The sequence below is a fragment of the Toxoplasma gondii genome, chromosome IV (genome assembly GCF_000006565.2).
Source record: "Toxoplasma gondii ME49 chromosome IV, whole genome shotgun sequence".
Classification (NCBI taxonomy): domain Eukaryota; phylum Apicomplexa; class Conoidasida; order Eucoccidiorida; family Sarcocystidae; genus Toxoplasma; species Toxoplasma gondii.
Genome location: NC_031471.1, coordinates 859,166 through 884,097, shown reverse-complemented (window position 1 = coordinate 884,097; position 24,932 = coordinate 859,166). Strand labels below are relative to the sequence as shown.

At 53.5% G+C, this 24,932-nt stretch overlaps 2 protein-coding genes across 2 annotated transcripts; one reads left to right on the top strand and one right to left on the bottom strand.

The window, feature by feature from the left end:
* Window positions 1-606: 606 nt before the first annotated feature.
* On the bottom strand, window positions 607-14,968 carry TGME49_319590 (hypothetical protein; the record flags this gene model as incomplete). Its single annotated transcript, XM_018782958.1, has 11 exons — window positions 607-2,445; window positions 3,075-3,519; window positions 4,380-5,602; window positions 6,356-6,622; window positions 7,369-7,688; window positions 8,281-8,683; window positions 9,375-9,547; window positions 10,063-10,237; window positions 10,601-10,857; window positions 11,269-13,769; window positions 14,733-14,968. The coding sequence occupies 11 exons, from the start codon at window positions 14,966-14,968 to the stop codon at window positions 607-609; spliced, it is 7,839 nt and encodes a 2,612-aa protein (XP_018638031.1).
* A 3,450-nt stretch (window positions 14,969-18,418) lies between these two features.
* On the top strand, window positions 18,419-24,513 carry TGME49_319600 (alpha-tubulin N-acetyltransferase, putative). The gene is made up of 2 exons (XM_018782959.1): window positions 18,419-21,108; window positions 22,306-24,513. The coding sequence occupies exons 1-2, from the start codon at window positions 20,301-20,303 to the stop codon at window positions 24,219-24,221; spliced, it is 2,724 nt and encodes a 907-aa protein (XP_018638032.1). The 5' UTR covers window positions 18,419-20,300; the 3' UTR covers window positions 24,222-24,513.
* Window positions 24,514-24,932: the final 419 nt, after the last annotated feature.

The following is a 24,932-nucleotide window of genomic DNA, read 5'->3' as shown; positions in this document are numbered from 1 at the left end:
TATATATATATTTACGTGCGCGTCATATCATTTGTAGACTTGTACAGGATTGTACACCCCTGTAGACCTAAAGCCTCACTGTCTCAACACCTCTGTATATGCAGAAACTGACATGCGAGTAGATAAATGGACGAAGGCTAGAGCAGTGTAACCCTGTCTCTTCTGCACCGGAGTGGTATCTGTGGGACTCTACTGACAGAGGAACTTCCATGAGGCGGGGCCCTGTGGAGCGATCCGGTCGTCGAGGTCACGCGAAAGAAAGGTATCGGGCAGACGCCAACTTCTGCTACAGTCGGGAGCTCTGAAGAGAAGTCTCGTTGCCGTTTACAGTGACTGAGTGCATTCGTGTTTGAGGCAACTACCACAGTGTGGCGGCCGCGCCAGAGTTCACCAGAGACGGTGTGACTTGCAGAAGAGAAGCTGACAGTCTGAGAGCGTTCCTGGAATTCGATACACGCGCTGGAGAGTCTCTCTGCGCAGCCATGACCTTCTGCGGCCTTCTCTGGAGGCGCCAACAACAGACGACTCTTGAGCAAAGGCCTGGCTGGCGACGCGCAGCGAAGCCGAGACGCAGAGCACGATCGCAGTGCCAATCCCCCTTGCTCCTCAAAGAAAGAGTTTGACGCTCGAGTTCCAGACCTCACGCCAAGCGGGGTCGCTCTGAAAGAGCGCCTGATGACTGACGATCACGAGTTGCCGTCTTGCCCGGCTGAACGCGACGTTCATCCTTTTCCTGCAGTTGACAAAGTCCTTCCCTTTGTCGGCGCTCCCTCCGCCTCCGTCCGCCTCCCCCGGGTCGTCCTGCAAAAGACGAAGAGTGCCTACTAACTCGCTCTCTGCGCTTCCCTTCCGCTTCAAAGCTCCCTCCTGGCCGCCAGAACTGCAGCTCGCCTGCTGTTTCGCTGTGGCCGAACGCGAAACGCTCCACAGGTTTTGCCGCGCGTTTCGGGGACCTGCCTCTGGCCCACTGACCGCTTCGCCTTTCCCCTGTATATGGAACTTGCCTTCTCCCGTCTCTGCGCAGCTTAAGGGTGTGCCCGGCCTTGCATGCAGTTCCTGGTGTACGTACACGTGGTTCGGCGCTCCTCCCGCTTCGTCGGGAGCCGGCGGGCGCGCCGGAACTTGGCCTGGGCCTGCTCGTCTGAAGCTGTTCTGTTCTCTCTCGGCTCTGCGCTCGAGAAACGCTGCCGTCGTCCTCACGCAGGAGAGCAGAACTACCTCCTTCTCGCCTCCCTGAAATGCGTCGACGGTCGAGATCTGAATTTCCTTCACGACCGCGGCTGGGAGCACTTTCTTCAGGGCACTCTCGACGCATGCGACTTGGCTCCGATACAAACAGATCACTCCAACATCCGACGCATGCAGCCGTCGCGCTGTGAAAGACGACGCCAGCGAAGAAGCGAGAGAAGAAGAACACGAAGAAGAGAGAGAAGACGAGAGAGAAGAAGTGAGAATAGAAGCGGCGACAGGAGAAGCGAGAGGAGAAGCAAGAGGAGAAGCCAGGGAACCAGAGAGAGACACTGACTGAGGAGAGAGAACGTCTGTTGAGGGGTCCATTCGTTGTTTCAACTCGAAGATGGAAGACGATTTTAGGAGATTCTGGATGATGGACGCGACGACAAAGGCCTCTTTCCAGTTGACAAAGCTCTTGCCCTCTCGACGTTCGAGACTGTCGCGGATGCTTACGCAGCAGAGAGGCCCGCGGAACGAGGAGGGGAGAGGAGGGAGCCTCGCGAGTTCTGACACACCGTTCTTCACGTAGTCCTCGCCGTAAAAGAGTCGACTGCAGAGCCGGCCAATCACAGGGTGGCAGCGATACTGCGACCTCAAAAACAAAACGGCACTGCAGAAGCGCGAGGCGCCTCGAGACCGCGAAGACACAGAGCGCGGCGGCGACCCCGAAGAAGCTTCTCGCCCACTCTCGCCGCTGTCTCGCGACACAGGCTTCGGCTTCTTTCTTCTCGCTCGCTTCTTCAGATCCGCAGTGGCCTGCTTCTCGCTTGTCTCTTCCAGGCCGAGAAGAGAGGCTGTCCCATGTCCACCGCCGTCACCTTCGCCTTCGTCTCTCCCCGCCTCGCCGTTGGGCTGCGAAACGGAGGGGAAAGGCCCTGTCCCTTTGGCTCTTTGGCATGCCCGCGTCTCCGCGTCCTTCGCCGCAGCGCGCCGTTCTTGCTTCAAGAGAGTGGGGAGCACGCGGGAGAAGAAGGAGGAGCAGAACGGAACTCGCGGAAACTTGACGACGGGCGGCAGTTGGTTACAGTCTCCAACTTGGAGGAGACGCTGCGAGGCGAAGCGCGACAAGATGGAGACAACCTGAGTCTCCGGTGCCTGTGTGGCTTCGTCCAGAAAGACGAACGGAATCGCAAGGCCGGGAGAAGAGAGGAAGACGTCCGCGCAAGCAGCCGTGCTACACGTAGCCGCAAACAGCCGGGCGCGCCTCCACTGCTGAAACAGAGACAGGGCGAGAAGCGAACGAGTGACAACTCGAGCGCGGCACTGGAGTGGAGGCTGTGAAGAGAGGAGAAGACGGGGAGTTTCACAAGCAAACGAAGCAGACGGCAAGGCGGCTGAAGTGGGAAACAGATGCGCGCGGGGATGCGTGTGTGTGTTTGAGGAGGAGAAGCTTGGAAAACATTCAGTGTATGGCGAACGCATGCATGCACTGCGAGGCAGATGCGAAGCCAGAAGCATGTGAAAGCGTAAAAAAAGGTAACAGTGCAGACCAGACGCGGGTCGCGAGGCTGGAAGAGAGAGAAGAAAAAAGAGGCGGGGAGAAGCCTCGAGGCGACAGAAACAGGAGACACACGCGAGGTCGGGAGAAGAAGACTCTCAAGCTACTGCATGCGAAGAAGCGGTCCTTACAAAAGCGTCGGGATCGTTGTTCCAGCGTGGCGACGGCTACAGAAAACAGCTAGGGTCGCCCATTCTTTGGAGGACGAGAGACGACTTTCGACCTTTCTCTCGGTGCGGGCACAGGCGAAAGGAAGAGAGGGAAGAAAACGGCAGAGAAAGAAGAGACATGCAGATGCCAACGAAGGCCGACATATCTCGGAAAACGCCGAGAAAACGCTCACCGGGACTGTGGGAGGAAATGTGCCTTCCTCGATCCTCGCCAGCAGAGTCGCAGCCATGGCAGACACAGAAAGCTCTTCTGGCTGTTCTTGGTCGCCGACGCGCTTGTGCATGTCCAAACAAGCCGGAACAGAAGACGCAGAACTCGGAGAGGAAGAAGGCCTGCGCGAGGGTGCGAGAGGCCCCGGGGATTTGGAGGCTCGCGTAGAGTCGGTCACAAGGAATTGATGCAAGAGGCGCTTCCACTCCTGGAGTGCGAAAGCGCGGTCTTTGCTGCTGGACACGGCGTGAGGGAGGAGAAGCGGATGGGTTTCAGAGAGGCGGCCGATGCGCACAAAGTCAGTGTACATACACTCGAAGCGGAGCTTGAGGAGAACCGAGTCGAGCGCGGCGTTCGTCACGCAAACCAGCAAAATGTGACTCTTATTCTTCGCTGCAGTCAACAGCCTGCTCAGAGAGGAGAAGAGACGAGAGACGCAAGAAGCGAAACACCGTTCACGAGCGAAGTCTTGTCTCGAATACTACACAAAGCACTTGGTGCAGCAGGGGCGCTGGGCAAGAAGAGAGAAAGAACTCGCTCTCGACAGGCGTTCCGCAGACGCACGAGGCCGAGCAACTCAGGAAGACGCAGACCGCCTGAGAAACGAATGCGCCGTCGCTGCCTCAACCAAAATCGCGAGAGAGAAGCCGAGTCTGTCTTGTCCAAGGGAAGACGCCCCCAGACAGAGATCGAGGGAGATAAGACGCGGCAGAGAGAGAAGAAGAGCGAGAAGAAGAGAGAGAAGAAGAAAAAGGAGAAAGAGAAGACAAGAGCAAAGATGAGAGTAGAAGAAGAGAGAGTAGAAGAAGAAGAGAGGGGACGGGAGAAGTAGTAGGAAGCAGAAGAACATGAGAAAGACAAAGAGAGAGAAGACGACAAAGAGAGCGAGGACGGCAGGAACGACGCAGAGTAAAGGAGACGAAAGGAGGCGAAGAGCGGCGCGGACGACGAAGTCAGCGCAGACGAAGCGAGACCAGAACATGGCATGGCAGAGGGGAGGCGGGCATGCAGAAATTGGAGACGAAGGCAGCACAGCGAGCGAGAAATCAAACGATGTACGGGAAAGGATCCGAGGTCGAAAAACGTGGAACCACAATAAACACGAGCACAAAAAGGAGAAAAAGCCCGGTCCCCCTTCACGCGAATATGAGACCAACAGGTGTCTCTGAGCTGGGCGGTGAAAACAGGATTCTTCTAGACAGCCTTCGAAGCCTGCATGCGGGACTCCGCAGGAACGAGGGTCTTCCCGAAGGAAACGAAATCGCACCTCGAAAGCGTCGCCAGAGCAGCTGCAAGGAGAGAACTTTTGCCAGCTCCGAAGACACCCTGGACCAGCAGAAATGGCGGCGCGTCCGTGCGTCGTCGGCTGCAATTGAGAAGCCGCAGAGCGTCTTCAAAGTCTTCTTTCTCTGTCGTTTCGCCGGTTTGCGTTTCGTCTTCCTGTCGTCCGTTTCGCACCTTCTCTCCGTTGCGACCTGCAATGAAGTCTTCACCATTTTCGCTCGCGTCGCCGTGAGGCCCCGGCGCGCAAATCTTTCTCTTCTTGCTTCTTCGCTGTCTCGACAGAGTCGGCGAAGAAGCGCGAGCTTCACTCCCGCCTGCTGGTGCTTGTCTCCTCAGTCTCCCCTCGCCTGCCTCTCCTCCGTGTACACGTGGACCTTTCGTTCCTGGAGATGCCTCTCTTGAAGACGAAGAACAACCGAAGTCACAAGAGAGACACAAAGACGAAGCAGACGAGGAGGCCGGGTGGAAGCAGTTTCGGCGACCATCCTTCAGATACGTCGCCCCTGTATCGCTTGTTATTTCTCGTCTCTTGGTGGCTTCGCTCTCTCTCGGACGCCTTTCCTCGAGGTGAAAGCGTGAGAAATCGCTGTTTGCTCGAGAATGAAATCTCGATTCGAGTTGCGTGCTTTGACTCTGATTCTGAATTTCCCTGCCAGGCAAAATGTGCTCAGACCTCCCGTCCTCGAGCGCTTGAGACGAGTCGTTTCTACGACCGCTTCCACCACGTTTGCTTTCAAGTCCAAGCGCCTCGCCCGCCTGTCCCCCTGGGGACTCGACTCCTTCTTCTTCTAGTTCATCTCTCCTCTGCCATTCTTCTTCTTCTCTCTCTTCTCCTTCTCCTCCTCCTCCCTCTCCTTCCCCATCGTCGTCTTCATTTCTCTCTCCCGCTGCTATCCTCGGTGGGCATTCTGCGCTAGATTCGAGCGCATTTTCTCTTCTCTTCTTTTTCTCATCTCTGTGTCTTCGCCTCTCCTCCCGGCGCCTCTCGTGAGGACTGCGCGGCGAACCTGCTCTCCGGCTTCCCCCCTCCTTGGCGTTCTTCTTTCGCAAAAGAGACTGGAACGGGCGCCGGCCGTCCGTGTACGCGAACCAGCGACTGATGGCCAGCAGCACCGCTTGCTGCTCGTCGTTCAGCTTGTGCATTCGGCTTTCGTTCGGAGAAATCGCCTCGCGCAGAATATGCTCCGCCTCCCGAGAACTCATATTCTGACACACGGAGGACAAGGCAGACACCGAGACAGGCACTACTTCTTTCCAGCGGCGGAAGCGGGAGCGAGGCGTCAACAGACGAAGAACGAGAGAGGGAGACGACATCGAAGAGATAACCACCCAGCAGCAGAAACAGACCGAGCCGCCTGCGCGTTTCTCTCACATCCGCCAAGAAGGGAGACACCCGTCAGTAGAAACGTCTGAGACGACAAGAGCATGGTCTCCGGGAAGGAGTGCGAGAATCAGGAAAGAACCACAGTCGAGATGTAGCCACGTATGCGTCGTTCAACGTCTTTGTCTTTCATCGGACGGACATCGTTTAGATCGCAGTTGTGTTGAGGAAAAGCGCGATTGAAAGAAAAACATCCGTGCGACTTCATCGTCCTCAGATGTAGACCTGAGGCGCCCTCTACTTGGACGAGGCGACGCTCCTTCAAGAACAGAGAGGACGACGAAAAGCGCAGAGAAACAGTTTCGTTCTCCGGTGCTCCGTCTCATCTGTTGCTCTGCGTTGCGTGTATGTGCATGCGCTGTTCTGGAGACACTCGAATTGGGGTCGAAGGAAAGAAAACGTGGATCCCGTGCTTATTCCGTTTCCCCGAAGGACAGAAGACATCTTGTGCAGAGAACAACTTGCCCTCTCTCTCACTGTTGACTGGTTCGATATTTCCGAACAGCAATTCTCAAAGGTCCTTCTCTAAACAGACAGGAGACGCCGCAGTCTGTCCCCTGGCCCAGGCGCGCGCTTACGAGAGGAATGGACTGCAGGCGAGGATGTAAATCTCCACCTTCTTCTCCGTCAGAGTGGAAGACGACGGACGGCTCGGGCGCTGCGTCTGCCTTCCCTTCCTCAGCGACTCGTGCCGTTCTTTGACAGAACGAGGAAAGCAATGCATGCGATAAACACACGAGGCGAGCGTCACCTGCAGCCTCGGAAGGCAGCGAAGCAGAAGACAACGCCTCTCTCTCAGAGGCTCTGCCGCCGCCAGCGAGCACCGGCAGCGGGACCTTCGTAGCCTGGACAGAGAGACACCAACCGGCGGAGACAAGAGACACAGCGGAGGCGAATTAGAGAGGCGCGAGGACGCCGAGACACAGCGGCGAGAGAGAACAGTGCTGATGCAGCTGATGCAGAAGAAGGCTCAGGAGAAGGCGAATCGGGAAAAACGGATGGCGTCCGTTTGGGCGTAGCTGCCGTCGTCTGAGAGTCGACGCTCGCGCAGCAGAGGACCCTCCAACACTACGAGGAGGAGGAGAAGCATTTAAATCGCGAACGGCGCTCCAAAGCGTTCGCAGAAACGAGTCAATCGAGTGCAGCCACGGAGAGAAGCGAGGGAACTCGACACGAAGGAACAGACGTCTCTCGCGCTTGTCAAGATGGAGCAACTCCGCGGATATCCTTGCGTCGAAAACAGAAAAGTAACGACACCGGCACAAGCCATCCCGCCGTTTACTCCGAAGGCAACCTATCTCTCTCTCTCTCTGCATATAAGTATTCATGCAACGGTTACACAAGATGAAGAGGGAAACGCAAAGATGAGGTGTCTTCAGATTCTACACATGAGACGTGCGTAGACGAACGTGAAAAACATCTATCCTTATGTGCAAGTATCCACATGCATTTAATAATATATATATATATGTATATGTATATGTATTCTTCATAGATGTATCTCTAGGTATGTATTTAAATATATATACATATGTCAAAATATATGTAAAAACCGGTGAAGCAAGGGGTGGCGAAGCCGAGTTTCGTTTACTTTCCAGAGTCTCTCGATGCCTTCGACTGCGGCAAATTCGTTCGAGAAGTTTCCGAGCAGCATGGCGGAGAGACGCAGTTTTCCCGGCGTCTCTCTTGTTCTCTCCTCTCGAGTTTCTCGCAGCAGCCGCGGCAACCAGACAGGGCATGCCTCGGCGAGAGGCTCCATCTCCGTCGAGGTAGTCGACGAGCAAGACGCAGAGAGAGAAGAGGCAGAAGACGAGAGACGAAGGAGTTCGACTTCCAGTGTGCCGGAGCGAGGATGCAGGCCTTTCCAGCAGGAGCGGCAGAGCAACACTTGCGAGGGGTGCGTCCAGTCGTCTGAAGAAACAAACAGCCTCAGAGTCACTCGAGAAGCCTCAAATCATGATGTGCATCGGGCCGCAAGTCCTCACCTACGCTCTCGACATCTATCCATCTACCCTTCTCTCCATCTCTCCATATCTGTGTTTGTCACTCAATTTATCCATCTTTTTCTCTCTTTCTCTATCTCTCTCTCTGCACAGTTGCATACGCTCAATTTCGTTTGTAGCAAAGGACAACTAAAAAAACAGACATGTGGGTGCATTGAGGCGCTTAAAAACGACACCGAGGACAGGAAGAGTCAGGGTGAAAGAACAGCGGACTGGAACAACGAGGTGAAGGAGAAGACACCCAAGCCGAGAAGGATGTGCCAGGGCAGGAGACGAGAAGCGCGTCGACGCTCGACGCCAGCAGAAAGTGCGTCCCTCGCTCGCGTATAAGAAGGAGGTCGTTTGAACGAGAAAGATCCTGAAAAAAGAGGAGACGAAACTCGAGACGCGAGGAACTCGAGGTAGCAAGGAACGCATGCACAGACGCCACTGAAGACAGAAACGAACGCGCCCCGTTTGGAAACACAAAAACCAAAGACATGTAAAGTTGGGAGAATTACCGTTGGCAGTGACGGCCCACAAGTCCCCGCGCGAAACCGTTTTCTGGAGGACGGCGATCGGGTCCGAGAAAGGCGAAGATGTCGCAGAAGCTCGCCACGCATGCGACGACGGCGCAGCTCGATCGTGGTCGGGGAGACCCAGTGTATGTACTGTACAGTTTGCGAAGTCGAGGAAGTAGCGCGGGCGCGCCTCAGTCCCGACGTCCTCTTCATCTGCTCCACTTTGATCTCGGTCCGCCGTGTCTGTCTCCTCTGTCTCTGCGTCCTTCTCGGACTCTTCTTCGTCGCTCGAGACTCGGCGCCGGCCCCCAAGCGCATGCAGTTTCCGTCGCAGCTTCTGACGCCCTTCCGCCTCTCGTGCTTGCTGTCTGCGCCGCCGTACTTCTCGCTGCTTCTTCAGTTTCTGCAGAGCGAAGCAGCGCAGATGCGAAGGCTCCCAGACTTCAGGAAAGGTAAGGTCGAGCAGAGAGGGGCGCGAAACGGAGGAAGGAAGCCGAGGCGAAGCCAGATCGAAAAAAGAACAGACAGGCGCTCGGAGTCTCGCGACAACTCAAAACCACCTCACCGCGGCAGTGTGCATTCAGCAAGAACGGGAAGAGCGGGGACCCCCGCAGCGCGAGAAGGAAACGAAAACAATACACCTTTTGCGTAGAACGAGCGCCGACAGTGCAAAGCGTCAACTGACGCCCACAGGTCGTTTCCAAAGAAACAACTTACAACTAGACGTGAACACAAAGACGCGTGTCCACATTTGCCTGTGTCTTTCAAGATACATATAATATAAATAATATATATAAAATATATATATATATATAACATATACAAAATATAATATATAATATATATATTATATAATATATATATATATATATGTAACATTGTATAATATATATAATATATAGAAAATATAGATATAATATATATATATATATATAATATAGTATAGTATATAACGCTAGATAGATTATGGTAGCCTCGGAACCCCAGTTTCACATGTGCAGCGCCATGAACGCTAGCCAGAGGAAGGGGAGAAGCGGGGACGAACGAAAACGAGTGTAGCTCCCAGAAGACTTGCGTGCGAAAAAACTTCTCACCAGACGCGCCGCCAACGCAGCCGCGCGCTCGAGAGGGGGGGAAGACGCCCAAACTTGCAGGCGAATGCCGGAGGCGAGGAGACACGGGCCGGAGACACTTTGTGCAGGCCTTTCTCTCAAAGGGGCAGCAGAAGAAAGAGGCGCAGCCGCAGGTGCTGAAGAGTCTTTTCCGTCTGCGAAATCGGAAGCAGAGAGAGGGACTGAAGATGCAGCGAGAAGGTTGGTGAAGGCGTTTTCAGCTCAAAAAATCCGATTAAGACTCTCTCGCATCTTTGAAACTCAACACCACATTCCCTTCTTAAGCAATGCATGCACTCCCTTTCTGTATATATATATATATAATACAACTATATATACCTTTGAATAACGGTTATGCATAGTCTATAGATGTACAGAGGCAATCTGTGTGGGTCAATGAGACGAAGAAGAGCTGTAGGTGGGTGCACAGGTTTGTTCGTTTCTCCAGCGGCAGTCTGTCAGAAGAAACGAACGCTTCCTCTTCTCACTAGAAATCAGATCGCAGCGTCCGAAGCATGTTTACACGATCCCGAGGACCCCCAGAGGAGTGCTTCCATTCGTTGAGCTTTTACAGAAAGTACGCTTGAAGCAAGACTTTTGAAACCAGCTCAAACAAAAAATAGGAACAACGGGGAGATGCGGAGCAGGCCTCCCCACGGGGTGTACGTACACAGGACGGGTTGAAGGCTGGCGGCGAGCTCGACGACGGTCCCGTGGATCTGGAGAGCGACCGAGTTGAAGAGAGACAGGCAATAGTTCTCGAGCTGATCCTCGCCCCTGGTCATCCTCCATAAGGCAGAGTCCACGGCGCCGCGCATGCACTGGCGGACGAGCAGGGGGGCGACCTAGAAAGGCAGATTGAACAGCTCGCTTCTTCAGGAAATCCGTTCATGCAATCGGAAAAGCACACCCTACACCGAAGCCTCCCCCCGTCCCTCTCACCCCTCCAGTCGCCCTCGCCTCACTCCCGACCGAAACACAGAGACACACCACACACACACATGCATAAATATAGATATATAGATATAGATAGAGATATGTATCTTTTTAGGTACGTAGATTGTACGGGAGGTGTATCTACACCGGAGAGAACCGATGGGGGCCTGGAAATACGACATCGATATAAACGCTGTTCGTGCGCGCACACGGTGAAGTGGCGGACAGGTGTAAATGCCTTGTACCTGCCTTGTCGTCCCGACTTTTCTTACTTTACTTGGGTCTTGGGGGATGGCGAAACGCAGCGGGAGGATCGAAGACAGTCGAGTAGTCTGTGCGTTCGCAGGAAACGAGGCGAGAGGGCGGAAGGCAGGCAGTTCCTCTTCTTCCTTCCTCGGAGACAGGAGCGTCGCTGGCAGGGTTGCAGGCGTTTGGGAGGAACGGCGAGACAGGGAACGCGAAGGAGACAGAGAAGCTCCAGAAGCTCCTTGAGACGCGAGAACGTGAGGTGGATGATGCCCGGGAAGCGCTGCAGGCAGAAGGCGAAGAAGCATAACAAGCAATTTCGATGAGGAAAAACGCGCGAGTCCGGGCACCAGAAAGTCGACACATGGAGAGGGACGTGAAACCGAATGAAGGGAGGTGCAGAACGAGCGAAGAAAGGCGAGGGAAACGAGCGGAAAACAGAATGGGGAGAAGATGCGAGACCTGCGTGAGAGGTGTCTCTCGAGATTCGATGCAAAGAAGAAACCGACGCGCGAATGCAAGAAAGAAAAGAGAGGGACGAAGACGGCGACACGGCGAGTTCAAGAACCTGACGCCTAAGAAGACCGTGGGGAACGTGTGTCGAGTGTACGGACACCCCAAACCAGAGAGGGACCCGAGGGAGAAGAACAAGGAGACTCAAGAGCAGACATGGATCGAAAGAAATTTCACTCACGGACGCGGTACGATGCCTTGCCCTTGGCAAAGGGAGGGCAGAAAGAGGGGCGGCGAACGCAGGCTGCGTTGAGACTAGTTGCCTGCTGGGTCTCTTCTTTAGTATCTCTCTCTGTCTCCACAACGAACCGCTTGTTGGCAGAGAAACCGTGGGTGCGACCGTGTCGCAGAGAAGACCAAAAAGAGACGCTGCGTGCACTGGAAAAGGCCTTGCCTTCTGCGCGGTGTCCATACACCGCAGAAGGTCGAGGGATTTCCATGCTGGGGACGTATCTTCCGCCAGTCCCGCAAGAGAGGGGAAGAGACGCTTCGACGCTGGAGAGCGGAACTTCACATTCTTGTGATTCACTCGTGTTTCTCCCTTCACTGCCTCTTCCGCTTTTTCCGCCTTCTCTTCTGTCTGCTTCCTTCCCTCTGCCTCCTGTACCTCCTTTGTCTCCGGTATCTCCTTTGTCTCCTCGACTCTGGGAGGAGAGCCTCGGGCGAGTCCAAGGCCGGAGTCTCCCCCGTGACGGGTCTCTTCTCTGTAAGACTTGCTCTGTCGAGACCTCTTCTCTCGTTCTTGCAGCAAGAGTCTCCTCACACGCCTGTTCTTGAGCTGAGAGCAGCGGCAGCGCCTTCTCGTCTCCTTCGACTCGAGGCGAGAGGACTTCTGGAGCTTCAAGAAGATCAAAAGTGTCATCTTCCACCAAATCCCGGCCTTCTCCACAACCCGCAAAAGCTGCAGATTGCGCAACGGAGCAAGAAGAAGAGAACGAAGAAGACGAAAGAGAAGAAGACGAAGGAGACGAAAGAGAAGAAGACGAGGAAGACGAGAGAGAAGACGACGACGGAGAAGAGAAAGAACACGAGGAAGAAGAGAAGGGAAAAGTCGAAGACTGAGCAGAGGAAGAGAAGGAACCGAGCTTTTCAGAGCGGGCTTGTGTTTTCAGGTAGTCGACTTCTCGCTTTTCTTTCCTGAGGCATTCGCCATCTGTGTGAGAGCGGAAACCGGAATGGTCATCGAACGGATTTGCAGCTCCGTGTGCCTCAAAGAGCGAGAGAAAGAGGAGTGTCTCTTTGAAGCTTTCGCACTCTTCTTCGTGGAGTCGTTCGTCGAGACAAATGTTCTCTCTTTCTCTTGCTCTTGTCTCGCTCCGAGACAAGCTCTCCGTCTCCACCGAGAAAGGAGAAAAAGAAGCAGGGACGTCTGCCCAGAGAGACGAGCAGTGTTCGGTCCACCGCCACCTCTTCTCACCCATTTCTTGAAGAAGCGATTCTGTGGCGAGCCTTGCAAAGAATCGCGTGACGAGTTCTCTGCCGCTGGTGTCTGTGCCGCTGAGATCTTTCTGTTCGTCGCTTCCTCTTCTTCCCCCGTCTCTTTCGATGCTGGCATTTGGCTCCGCGTCCTCTCCGTCGCTTCCATGCAGCCTCTCACACTTCGTTTCGTCTTTCTCGTTGCCGGTCCCTGCCTGGTTCCCCTCCGACTTCAGCGCAGGCAACGCAGCACCTGCGTCGGGCTTTCGCGTCCTCCCTGGGGCGTCTCGCATGGCCTGAGAGGCGAAGGAAGCCTCACTCGTGTGGTTCGGAAACCGCTGAAAGGCTGGACAAGAAGCCGCGAAGGGCGCCTGGAGCGCGTCGCCTGTGTTTGGTGAAGCGCGCGGAGAAACCCGGTCTGACTGAGCTTCGCAGTCTTCTCGGGAAGGACGTACGCCGCTCGACGTCGACAGCGCGTCGCGACGAGACAGAGACGCCTCCGAGGTGTATCGACACCTCGCGGCCGCCACCCGCGGCTCGGCAGTTTCAGAAGACGACCGTCCAGAAGACGGAGAAGAAAGAGAGACCGAAGAAACACTGGTGCTTCGAGAAGCGAACGGCGGGACAAACGCCTTGCGCGCTGGCTCCCAGACTGCTGTCTGCGTGTGGTCGCGAGGCTTTGGGGTGTATGTACACTCGAGGGACTCGCCGGCGAGGGTGGAGGAGGAGCAGGAGAAACGCGGATCTGCCGCGCGAGCCTGTTGCACGGCTTCAGGTTCGCGCGGCATGTCCAATTCCCTCTGTGGAGGCAGAAGAGAGGAGAGGCGGCCACTGTGGCAAGAGGGTGAAAGAGCGTCACCCGGTCGCGACTCTGAGGGAGAAATGGCAGTCTCAGAAGCGATCCGCACTCGAGAACTGAAGAGTCCACCCCGACTGCGGAACCGCGGTCGGCGGGGAAGAGCCTGAGACGCATTTTCGCTCGAGGCGGTTTCAGCCGAATTCCAGTGAGGAGCTCCCGCCTTCGAGCAGAAGGAGGAGATGGAGGATGACGAACAAGAGAAAGAAGACGCAGACGAAGATGAAGAAGGACAGGAAGAGACGGACGCGGGAGACGAAAAAGGAAAGCGTCTAGTAGTTCCGACGCTTGGGGGATACGGCCTTTGAGAGAGTTGACTAGAGAAAGGCCTCTTTTGCGGAGGTCGCGTGGGTGGCGGAGGAAGCAGGCGAATCAATTGAACGAGGTGGAGAGGGAACTCGAGGTCCTCGCTGGAAGCAGAAAGCCGACAACAGAAGAGAAACAAGTGCAGTGAGGAGGGAGGGACTTTGAGACCGTGTGGCGAAGGTCCGCGAGAGAGAGATTCCACACACTCCCCGCTAAGAACGGAAGAGCAGACCTCTCAAAACGCAGAGAAAGACACAACGCAAGAGATGCCAAAGCGCGTGAGGTAGATCGTTAGCCTTTCGCGGCAAAGGGAGAAAGAAAGAGACACGATCCACTCTGCACGAGAACCTTCCAATCCAGGATCCAGCTATAAGCCCTGTTCCCTTTGAACGCCGGCGTTGGACTGCAGATGTGGTAACGCCTTTGTACTACTTTGGACCTTAAACTGAGGCTTTGGAATGCGTCTCTTAAGAACTCTAAAGACAGCATCTGTCCACCTGAGACATCTTCCAGTGACGACAGAGAACACAACTGAGGTACGATTTGTCGAGACCGCTGTGATGGTGAGATCACACAACCAGCGGGAAGGACGGGCACTTATACGGCCATCGACTTTGACGGCGTATTCTCCTGGCATATGCAGAGTGCTTGGCTTGTGCGCATGCACACTGTTTTTTCTCACTTCTTGTCTCTTCAGAAAAGTCTAACTCAACGCAAGTGTGAGCTGCGATGAGCATTCGCCAACCATTCTCTCTCTGGAAAAGAAGGAGGCGAATCCCCCGTTTCTGACCGGATTCTAAGGACCTAGTTGTGCAAAAAAGACTTGCCCTGCGACGACTCTCTCGTGTGCCTCGCGCGATGTTTGTGGAGTGAATGAGAAATGAAGAGTCGGTTTCTCTCAAGAGAAAAGGCAAAGCTGAAATTAAAGATCCCCATGTTTCAAAGAGACGTGTCTACTTGGGACTTGCGTTACGTTTTCGGGAGAAGGGAAGTACCAGTCGAGAAGACTTTACTGGATCTTCTCCACTCGAACTGCTTTCTGCACGGAAGCAAAGCTCGCGTCTTACTCGACAAGAGCTTCCAAAGGCTGTAAAGGAGTTTCATGCGAATCCAGAGGCTCTCCTTTTCTGCGAAGTCGTGTCTCTCCCGTCGGCGTCGCCTCCTCCTCCGCAGCAAAGAGCAGAAGCCGCAGAAATCCGTTCCTCGCCTGACATGTACATACGCCATCTTTCCAGGATTTGGCCTTCTTCGTCTTCTGCGAGGTGTACGTACACTCGAACGCGCCGCTCGCCCCAGGTTCCATTTCAGTTGGTTTGCAGGTTGAATCGCTGCGCTCAGAAGAAGCGCGCCGTTCCTGGCGACCTTGTCGACCGAGACGACACTGGAAGACTCACATTTTATGAACGCTTTGTGTCTCGTACCGAGCGAACAGAGAGGGCGCGTTCGGCGTTTTTGTCGCAGACAGCAAGCGGACGCGAAAAAGGGGGGGAGGCGGACAGAGGAGGACAGCAAGGAACTGCAAGTGCGGTAGAAAGGTAGAAATCACGTGGTGCGAAGGACAGAGTCAAGGCGTTGAGGAAGCTGGGGAACCGAAGCAGCCGCGAGACAGCGGAATCCCAGCGGGTGTTAACGGAGAGTCGCCAGGGAAGGAAGGGTACGAGAGGGCCGTCAGGAAAACTGAGATGAAGTAGACAAACGGATTTTGACGCCCACAGAAGAAGGCATGGAGAAGCCTTCGCACCGGTCGACGCGAGTCACTGGCGAGTCTCTCTGTTTTTCTGCGCGTTGTGTGCCAGTTGAAGACACGACGTAGGCGGGTCGGAAAGGCTGGAATTGGACTTCGGGTATTCGCCTGGAATCTGCACACTGAAGGAGAAAACCTGCTCGTTTCCTTCGTCCATGAAAGAGTGTCAAGGAAAAACCACGATTAAAGAAGCGAGAAGCAATCGCTTTTCGTCGAAGACGCGAAAAGTAGCAAAGACAAGAAAAGGTCCACACTGCATGCAGGCGAGACTCAACCGTGTGCAAGCTCCACAAAACGAATAACAGACGAAGAAGGCAGGTGAATGCATCGGATATTTCACCTGAAAGTTCAGTTTAAAAGAAAAACTTTGAACGAGAAAAAAGACACTCACAAGTCGGCTGGGTCGTCCACGAAAACAAGCATGCAAAGGGTTGTCTGCTGGGATACCAGAGAAGGTACAGAAAGTCCGATTGTCGCAGTGCCAGGAATCATGGCCGACGCCCTGGAGTCTCTCGCTTACACTGCCTCTTGAATCTAGTCGCTTATCGTGTTGGGCCTTGTCTACGCAAGGACATATGCATATAAGGACATAACTTTGTTCGCATATATATATATGTATATATATATATGTATATGTATTTGGACTGCAACTCTAACGTGTTCTTCAGTGAGAATCGCCTAAGTGGAGGGTGCAGCGCTTTTCAGCGTCTACGGTTCTTTCCACGACTGCACATGTTTGATGAGGCTTCGTGAAGCGCGGCAATGTCGAGAGGCACGATTTGCGACGAAGTGCAAATACCAAGGATCCTGCTATGTAACTCTCTGTGAAGATGGAAAAGCTTCGACGTCGACTTTCGGGAGGTTCGGTGCTCGGAGGTTGTTCAGTATATTTAATCCACATTTTTGACTTCAGTTTCAGCTACTATCACTGATTGATATAGAGACTACTGGACAACAATGAAGAGACATTCAAGCAAAAAGGAAGACCAATCAAGTACGCGTTACAGACAGCTCATGCGCACGGCTGATGTTGACTTGCTCCAGGATGCGACCCATCTTCGTAAAGATCTCGATGTAATACGCTCTCGCAAGATAGCTTGAATGCACCGAACCACACAGCTAAAAGAAGAGAGATCCGACGCATGTGCCTCTCGAACTCAACTGCCACCGCACTTGATGATTCTGACGGGGAAAAACCGCCCTGACCTCACACGGGGTCGTCGGCCATCCGTGTCTTTCTGCGAGTCCTCTGCTGTAGCTCGGCATTTCCCGCCAACCATTGCGTAGCTTCTCGACAGAGGACAGTGGAGGCGAGGAAGTTCCAAGAACTCGTGGAGTGGCGCAAGCCTTCTAGTTCGCAACGGGGAACAAAAGGCCAATTCTGTGGTGTAAATACTGTCTGTGCCATGTGTCGCAAAATGGACCCGGGATCTGCCTACAAGGCGGTCAGTGGTAATAGACTGCTTGGCTTGGGTTTTGTACTTCGCCTGCAGTGGCGGTTCAAGGACTCGAGAGCGTCTGTGTTTTCGTTGCTGCAGCAAAGTGCCTCTGTTCCAGTCAGGACATCACGCTCTCTGAGGCACACCCCATCGAATCGATGTGCGTGGAACGAGGAGAGCATCCATGAGGTTTGTTTCACCGCTTCTAGCCAATTTGTCGGTCACTGTAGTAGAGCACTTCTTTTTATTGCAGGCAGTTGCAAAGCATGGAGTCTCCTGGGCGGAATGTGCATGAAGCAGAGCTACTCGTTTCACGTTCGAGAGGGCCAAAATAAAACCAATGTGCCGGAGTCTAGCGCCAAGCCGCTAGCACCAGCAAAGACGTATGCAGGCATACCGGAATCGAGATCACTGTACCTGTATGATGCTTATATGTGTATATATGCTCTTACAGATATACCTGTATCCCAGCAATACATGTATGTGCACGTATCTACATTCTTATACGGATAACTGTCTCAATCCGATACACACGTATGCTTTTCTATGTATGCATACATGTAACTACACCTATACGAGACAGATATGTGCATGTGTGTATAGATGTCTAGAGGTGACTGTATCGATACGAAACATATCTGTGTGTATAAGCATGCCTTTGTGTAGAAAACTGTATCTCTTTGGTGTGCCTGTGTGAATGTTTATGAGGGTAAAAACAACGATCTCTGAATTAGAAACACTCCGGTGTGCTGTTTGCCTCCTCAATGTTCGTGTGTATGGGATACTTAGGTCGGTGTATCCCCACCACCTTTTCGGGTGAAGTGTAACTTTATAAATTCGCCGCAAGCCTGAAGTTTTCTTTCTGCCCCCTTATTCGCTACGGCGGATGCTTTATTTTCGCTCCAGGTAAACACGTTTCGCTGGGGGCAAAGCGGGTTCCGATTGTGGCGGGGGTCATGAACTGAATTCGCGTGCTTTCCAGAAAAGCTGGCGTGTCATGGGGGAACTCTGAGACTGCAGAAACACGGGAACTTACTACAACTTTTTTTGTAAAGAAGCAAGTGCTTTGGTCCAGCGCATTCCACTCGTGAATTTGAAATAGCAAAGGGCTTAACATGCACAGCGTCTGCGACCAAGGGATCGTTTTGTGTGTGGTGTGGTTTTCTAGGGGATTTCTCAAGTGACAAAAGACGAACGACAGACTAGGAACAACGAGTTTTCAGCGTGAGAGTCTGCTGTTCAAGTTCAGGGCCTACGATTCTGGAGCAGTCTGCTCAACCTAGCAGAGATTCGAACGAAACGGGTGTCTAATAATTCACGCACAACAGATACAACACGAGAACTGCAATTAGAGTACGGTTTACTCGCGACAAGGCCCTGGATCCACTCACAACGGCGGAACGCTCTTTTCGAGTCTCTGAATCTTTTTGAATCGCAAGAATGTCTTGAAAGTGGCAGAAACCCATAGAAGGCGAGGGAAAATGCAAGGCAAAGCGTCGTGTCAGTGTAAGTTAGATTGGTCGAACCCTGCAAAGAGCCACGGTTCCAAAGATGGTCGTGGAAAAGAGATTGGCAATGACTGTACCGCTGAAGAAACACCTTTTCTCCCGTACAGGAGAACAGAGTCGTTAATTTAGAAGAAAAAGTACTCAAAGATGGATGCCAGTTGCAGGAGCGACCGTGAGGTTTTCGATTCTACATGACAACGACGCGGCAAGCTCCCTTGTTTCCTCACAGAATACTAACCTTTTTCGATTCACACACCAGTCCAGCCGACAGAACTCCGCGTACCAAATAGGCAAAGTCAACCTTTATCTCTGGAACTCTTTTCCGAATCCTCGAGTTTCTATGATTCGCGTTTTCAAATCTGTTCACAGAAGCACACACGCCCCAGCCCCGCAATCGTACGCAGCCAATCGCTGAGTGCAGCGACGACTCTCTGGGTAGTTTTTCACTCTTTTCTTCGCTTTTTCTTCAAGAAAATGACGTCGACGTACTCCCTCGAGAGTGGAGAATTGCGTCTGAGCCAGTCCGTGTCTTTCCTGTTGTTCGGTTTCGCGTTTCACAGCGACCCTGACCAAGCCCGAGGGTGGGAGGCTCTTTACACGAGCTCCTGTTCATTGTTTCTCCGAAGAAACACGCGTGTCCACTCTTCACCATGCAAAGGATGTGAATCTCTTCACTTCTTTGCGACATCTGTCGCGGAAAAAGGCCGATCTTTTCAAGACACGTCAACTTTTCTCCGGTTCGTCTTTACACAGTGCAGTGTCTGAAGCAAGTCGGCCACCTTTGCGAGCTGTTTCTTTTTCTTATGTTCGCAGAAGTCCACTCCCATTTCCCTCGCTTGCCAAGCCTTTTAGAGCCTTTTCCATGTCACTCCTTCTGCAAAGACAGTCAGGCTTTCGGACGCTGCGGCGCTCTCTGCGTGAGCAACGTAGCGGCGAGTTTCCGCGTGTCTCGGTTGCTTCTGAGAGTGTCGGATTTTCAAGGCAAAGCTCGCGAGCAAGACAACGAGACCTCCTTTTTCCACTGTCGCTGTTTCTGATTCTCTTCATACCCACCGCTTCTTCCGAGGGTGTGTGACACGCTTAAGCGGCTGAAATCCGTACTTCGCTCGTTCTTCCCGAGAAAACTGTCACAGCTGTTAGCGCCGGCGAACCACGGGCGCGCTTGGCCGTCTTCGCTTCTAACGCATTTCCGCGAAGAGCGGCTCATTTTTACGCTGAAAGAACGGCTTTGTTGTCTTCCACTTCCAAGAGTGAGCAGATGAGCTTCGACCATTCATTTCTCACCCCAGGATCGCAAGAGACGCGTCCGCGGCCGCCGCTGAAAAGCTTTTTCGGTGACGACCGCGTTGTCTCGGCCAGCTAACCCTCCCGCTCTCTCTCCACTCTGGTCCGATTTGTCTCCGCGATTCCCCCTCATTCCTGTCGGCCTCACACTTTCGCGCTTCTTCATTTGAACTTTTCTCTTTCTTCGTTCTTCTTCGTTCCTCCCCCGTCTTTTCACTTGTTTCTAGGCGTCGGAAGCGACAAAGTTAACTCCGTCTGAAACTGCAGGCGCAGTTCCTGCGTACCCAAAAAACGCGTCCCCGCCGAAGAGATTTGTCTTTCTGGAGGGCCTCTCCAGGTCATTGTCAGAACTGCAAGATGTCCCTGCATGCATCGATTTTCGTTGGACTTCTCACTCTCCATAGACGCCATTTCTTGACATATTGGTGAACACCTGGACGCATTGGTCTGGAGATTTCACGGTCTTTTGCAAGGGCAGCGAAGGAACAGCAGGAGACCTCTTTGCTGTCGAAACTCGTTTCTACCTGAGAGAGCCTCGGGCATCTCTCCCGGGAGACAGAGGCGGCCCATGAACAGCTGCGTCTTTTGCCTGTTGTTTGCTTTGTGTCGGATTTCTCCTTCTCACTGCAGATACGGATTTCTTCGTTTTCTCGACGCACGATGGAAGTTCCGTTTGAATTTCTGCACTGCAGGGGGTGTGCTCCTCCTCTTCCTTCTATGAAAAGATTCCAGAAGGAAGGCGCCTCTGCTCCGTCTTCCTCTCCAGAGCCTCTGCAGAAACTGTCTCTGCAATCGTGTTCTGCGACTTTCGTCTTGGACCGATCTCTCCTTTCTCAAATCGCCGCCTACTCCAAATGCAGACCAAGCAGTCTCTCTTCTTCCTGCTCGCGGCCTCCCAGTGCAGCTGTTGCCTTCGACGATCGACACCGACCCTCTCTCTCTTCATGTTCTTCTCTTCCTCCCGCTGCTGCGACTTCATCCTCGCTCTCAACTCGTCCAAATGCTTTCTGTCCTCGAGCCTTCGTCTTCGTTGAACCGCTTCCCTCCACTTCTCAAGATTCCTCTTCGTCTTCTGCTGTCTCTTCTTCTTCGTCTTCTGCTGTCTCTTCTTCTTCGTCTTCATCTTCAGATCGGCTTCCCGGGGGGGACGGACTGAAGGGGGCGCCTGGCTACTGGGCGCAGACCGGGAGTGAGAGTGTGAACTTCCTTGCGTTTCTGCGGAGCAGCATTGACGTTCTCGGTGAGAAGTCTGCGTCTGCCCAGAGCATCCAGGTCGCCATGACCTCGCTCGCAAAACTGGAAGGAGACAGGCAGGCGCCGGCGAGGCGCGACGAAGGCGCTGAGTCTGTGCGGCTCTTCCTGAGAGTCAACAAAGGCGTCTTGTCCGGATTCCTGAAGACAGGGCCGAAGACGCTCTGGATCGGAAACAGCTCCGGCATGGAGAGAATCAACGCGCTCTCTCTCTTAGGTAAGCGCAACAGAGGTCTTTCCTCTTGGGAGGATCCCGCGGACATCTGAAAAATCTGTCCTCCCTGGCGTCGTGTCTCCTCTCGTTAGAAAACGCGAGGGAGGATGTCGACAACCAAGTCATCCCCTTAACTGCCTTGCGACCCGACGAGAAGTCGGAGCTCGTCTACGCAGACCATGAAGTCCTAAGCTGGAGTCCAACGCGTCGCGCCCAGACGTAGAAACGCTCCAGAGAAAGACCCAGTCACGGCGAGACTGAGGAACGCAGAACTGTAAATTCGAAGAGCCCTGGATCGGATCCCCGAGAAAACGCTGGGTTCCGGTCTCCTCACATTAGCATCGTATCGTATTCGTCTTGCCGCTTGCTCAAACGCATAGGGAAGACCGAGAAACGGCAGCAGCAGAGGGAGCGCGGACGTTGCAAGGAAGAGAGTTGTTTTTTTTTTTCACAGGGATAGTCGAGCCCACAACTAAAACACTAGAACGCCGGCTCCATGTAAATGCCTAGATAGCGTGTGAGAGACTAAGTTCGCTCCTGTTGAGAAAAAAGAGACTTTTCTGGAGGCGAAAAGGAAAACGAAGAGATGTTGACATGGTACAAAGCTTCCAGAGTGCTGTGAAAGACGAGCACGACTTCGGGGGCGAATTGCGTTTTCTTAACTGTGAAGGAGAGACGGAACGAGAATCACCTGTTTCAGCAAGAGACAGAGGAGAGACGCCCGTTGCTTTCTTGCGATACATTCGTTAAAACCGCGCAGCACACTGCATTTTATTCACAACACCCGAGTTCGAGGAGTGAGATGCCAATTTTGATGTTTGCGGCTTCCAAATAAATTCCTGAAGAGTGCCAGTGACAATTTCTGGAGCAGCAGCGCCCTCACTGTGTCTCTTCATCCCTTCCTTCTCTTGGATGTATTTCCAAACGCGTCGGCTCCAAGTGGGCATGTTGAAAAAAAACGGATGTTGACTGTCTTGCCTAGTCGCTCACTTGCATGCGGGCGTACCACGGAGACATGGTTTCTTCTTTGCATGAATTTGAATCGGGGACTTGGAAGTTGTTTTCCAAGATGTTCGTCTCTGTGCAGGTGCATGCGGGGCTCTCTTCGAAGCGAGAGGTCTCGTTCAGCGTTTCTTGCAGCCAGGCCAGTTCGCCTGTTCTCTGAACGTTGCCTGCGCTGCTGTCCTGTCCTCGAAACAGATTTCTACGTCCTCGAGAGCTGTCAACGGGAAGGGCATGGTCGCCGCCTCTTTGAGTGCATGCTGGCAACGGAGAACGTCCGCCCATGGCAACTGGCTTACGACCGCCCCTCGCCGAAGCTGTTGTCATTTTTGAGCAAGTTCTTCGATCTCCGCGACTACATCCCTCAGGCAAACCACTTCGTCGTTTTCGACAAATACTTCGAGGAGAAGGAGAATGCGAACGAGGCAGAAGGTCCGACAAAAGGAGAAAACGACCTCGCAGGGAAACGGCTGCTCCACAGTCGCGCCGTGCATGCAGTTCCCGTGGTGGCTCACACTCAAGACCGAGACGGAGACGCCTTCGAAAGAAGCGCTGAGAAAAACACAACCTTCCGGCCTTCTTCCCTCTCCGGCGCGCGCCTCAAGCCTGCGCCGTCTATGCCTTCTTCGTCTTTGCTCTCTTCTTCTCTCTCTCCTTTCTCTTCGGAGATGTCTCTCTCTCGCTCACAGGGTGCTCCGCACAGGCGGCTTGAGAGACAGAGAGCAAGCGGTGCTTCGCCGATGCCAGGAACAGCTTCGAGTGTATCGACTTCTTCTCACTCGAGAGACAACGCGAGTCGAAACGCTTTCTCTTGCTTCTCGCCGATCCTCTCCTCCTCCGTCCACTCCGAGCTCAAGGGCCTCACCCGACAGGCCGCCTTCCACCGGCTCCTGCCGACGCTCCAGTCGCGCTCTTCGTCTCTCGCCGGAGACAGAAGAGACCGCCGGGCGCCTTCGCCTCCTCGCCAGGCATCTGCAGGAGTTTCGCTGCACGCAAGGCTCGCGCAAAGTTGCGGAGCCTCTTTCAGAGAGCCAGGGGAAAGCGAAGGAAACCTCGAGAGAAAGCTGAGAGACGCAGACACTCTCAAAGACGCAGCGAAATGCACTCGCGCTCAAAGGAGGGGAGGAGACACCCAGGCCAAGGAAGAACAGCGAAGAGAAGAACGAGGGACAGGAGAACGGAGGAATGAAGAACCAGAGAGAGGAGAGAAGAGAAGAGACGAACAGAGAAGAGAGCAACAGAGCAGCGAATGCCGCGCAGATCTGCGGAGATCGTCAAATTCCTCTTTCAATGAAGCATCTGAAGCTTACGCTGTTTCAACACCGGCGACAAACGTGGAGGACAGGCAAGCTTCTGGCCGGCTGCATGCAGTGGAATTGAGAGGGAAACAGCGGGAGGCGTTATCTAGTTTCGAGACAGCCGAGAAGGCGGGGACGAGACCGGAAGCTCGCCTTCCTTCGATGACGTCGGGGCGACTTCCGACGCCGTTCCTCGAGAGAGAGAGCTTTGTGAATTCTGCAGAAAAGTGCAACCACACATTTTACACCTCCTCTTCTTCTTTTCGACCTTTGTTCCACTCCAGAGAAGAAAGACAAGACAGAGACGCTTTCAACAAAACTGAGTCATCGTACCCCACGTATCCTGCGCCTGGACCCTGTTCCCCCGCTTTTCGACAGTCTTCATCGTTCGCTGCCTCCCTCCCTCCCTCTGCCCATGCTCTTCCTCCTTGCAACCGTCCTACCTCTTCATCTTCTTCCCTTTCATGTCGTCTTTCCAAGAGTGGAGTTTCGAGAGATTTCGACCGTGGAGGAGACGGCTGGTCTGTGGGGGAGAAGAGCAGTCCTGCCGGGATCTTCGAGGAGGGAGAAAGAGAAGCATCGCGACTAAGAAAATACTTCCACTCGACCGGAGACAAAGCCGGAGACGCGGCACCGACCGCTGAAGCTCCGAGAGAGAGAGCACGAGGTGCAGAAGTACACACAGAGAGAGGCCCTCTGAAGAGTCGAAGGGGAGAGAACGAAAAGGAGACAGAAAAAAGGATAGAAAAAGGACTCCCGGGAGGCGGAGCCCACCTGCGAAGCGTGCAAGTGGCGTCTCTCCTCAACTGGTCGTAGACTTGTTTTTAATTCTTCGGAATGCGTTTCGTATTTTTTCTCGGTTGCGTCCTGCCGTTCCTCTCCAACTGGCGCTAGAGACACTCGAACCGGACAGGGCCTCATCTTTCTCACACTCGTCCTCGGAAGGCCTTCCTTCTCCTTTTTTTCGGAGGGGGAAGACTCCCGTTGGCCACCACACCACGCCAGTCGACAAATAAACCGTCTGGTCTCATCTGGGAAGCAGACGTTTTGCCAGTCACTCTCGAGTCCTTTCCTGACATTCTCCTCTCGTTCTTCTCTTCTAAATACAGGCAGATCGATGCATCTGCCTCTCTCCAGCTACGCGAGCTCCTCTGCCCACACCCGCGAAGAGAGAGACGGAAAACACAAAGACCCAGAAAGACTGAAAAAGCTTTCAAAAACGCGCTTCGTTGAGTGATGTGAGACGTCGACAGAACGCACTGCGCTACGGCATGCCAGAAACTCTCCACGCCCCTGAAGTTCTTGACCGAATGAAACAACTACGAAATCCTATCCACGATTACGAAATCAGAAATATATATACATATATATATATATATATATACGTACACATAAATATATATATATATATAGATATGTAGGGTTTTCCAGCGAATGATAAGCCAATCTAGAAAGCGGGTCTGTATGTTGGTACACATGCACCTGCAAGGGCAGTTTTCTTTTAGGCGTTTTCATGTCTGTGCGTTG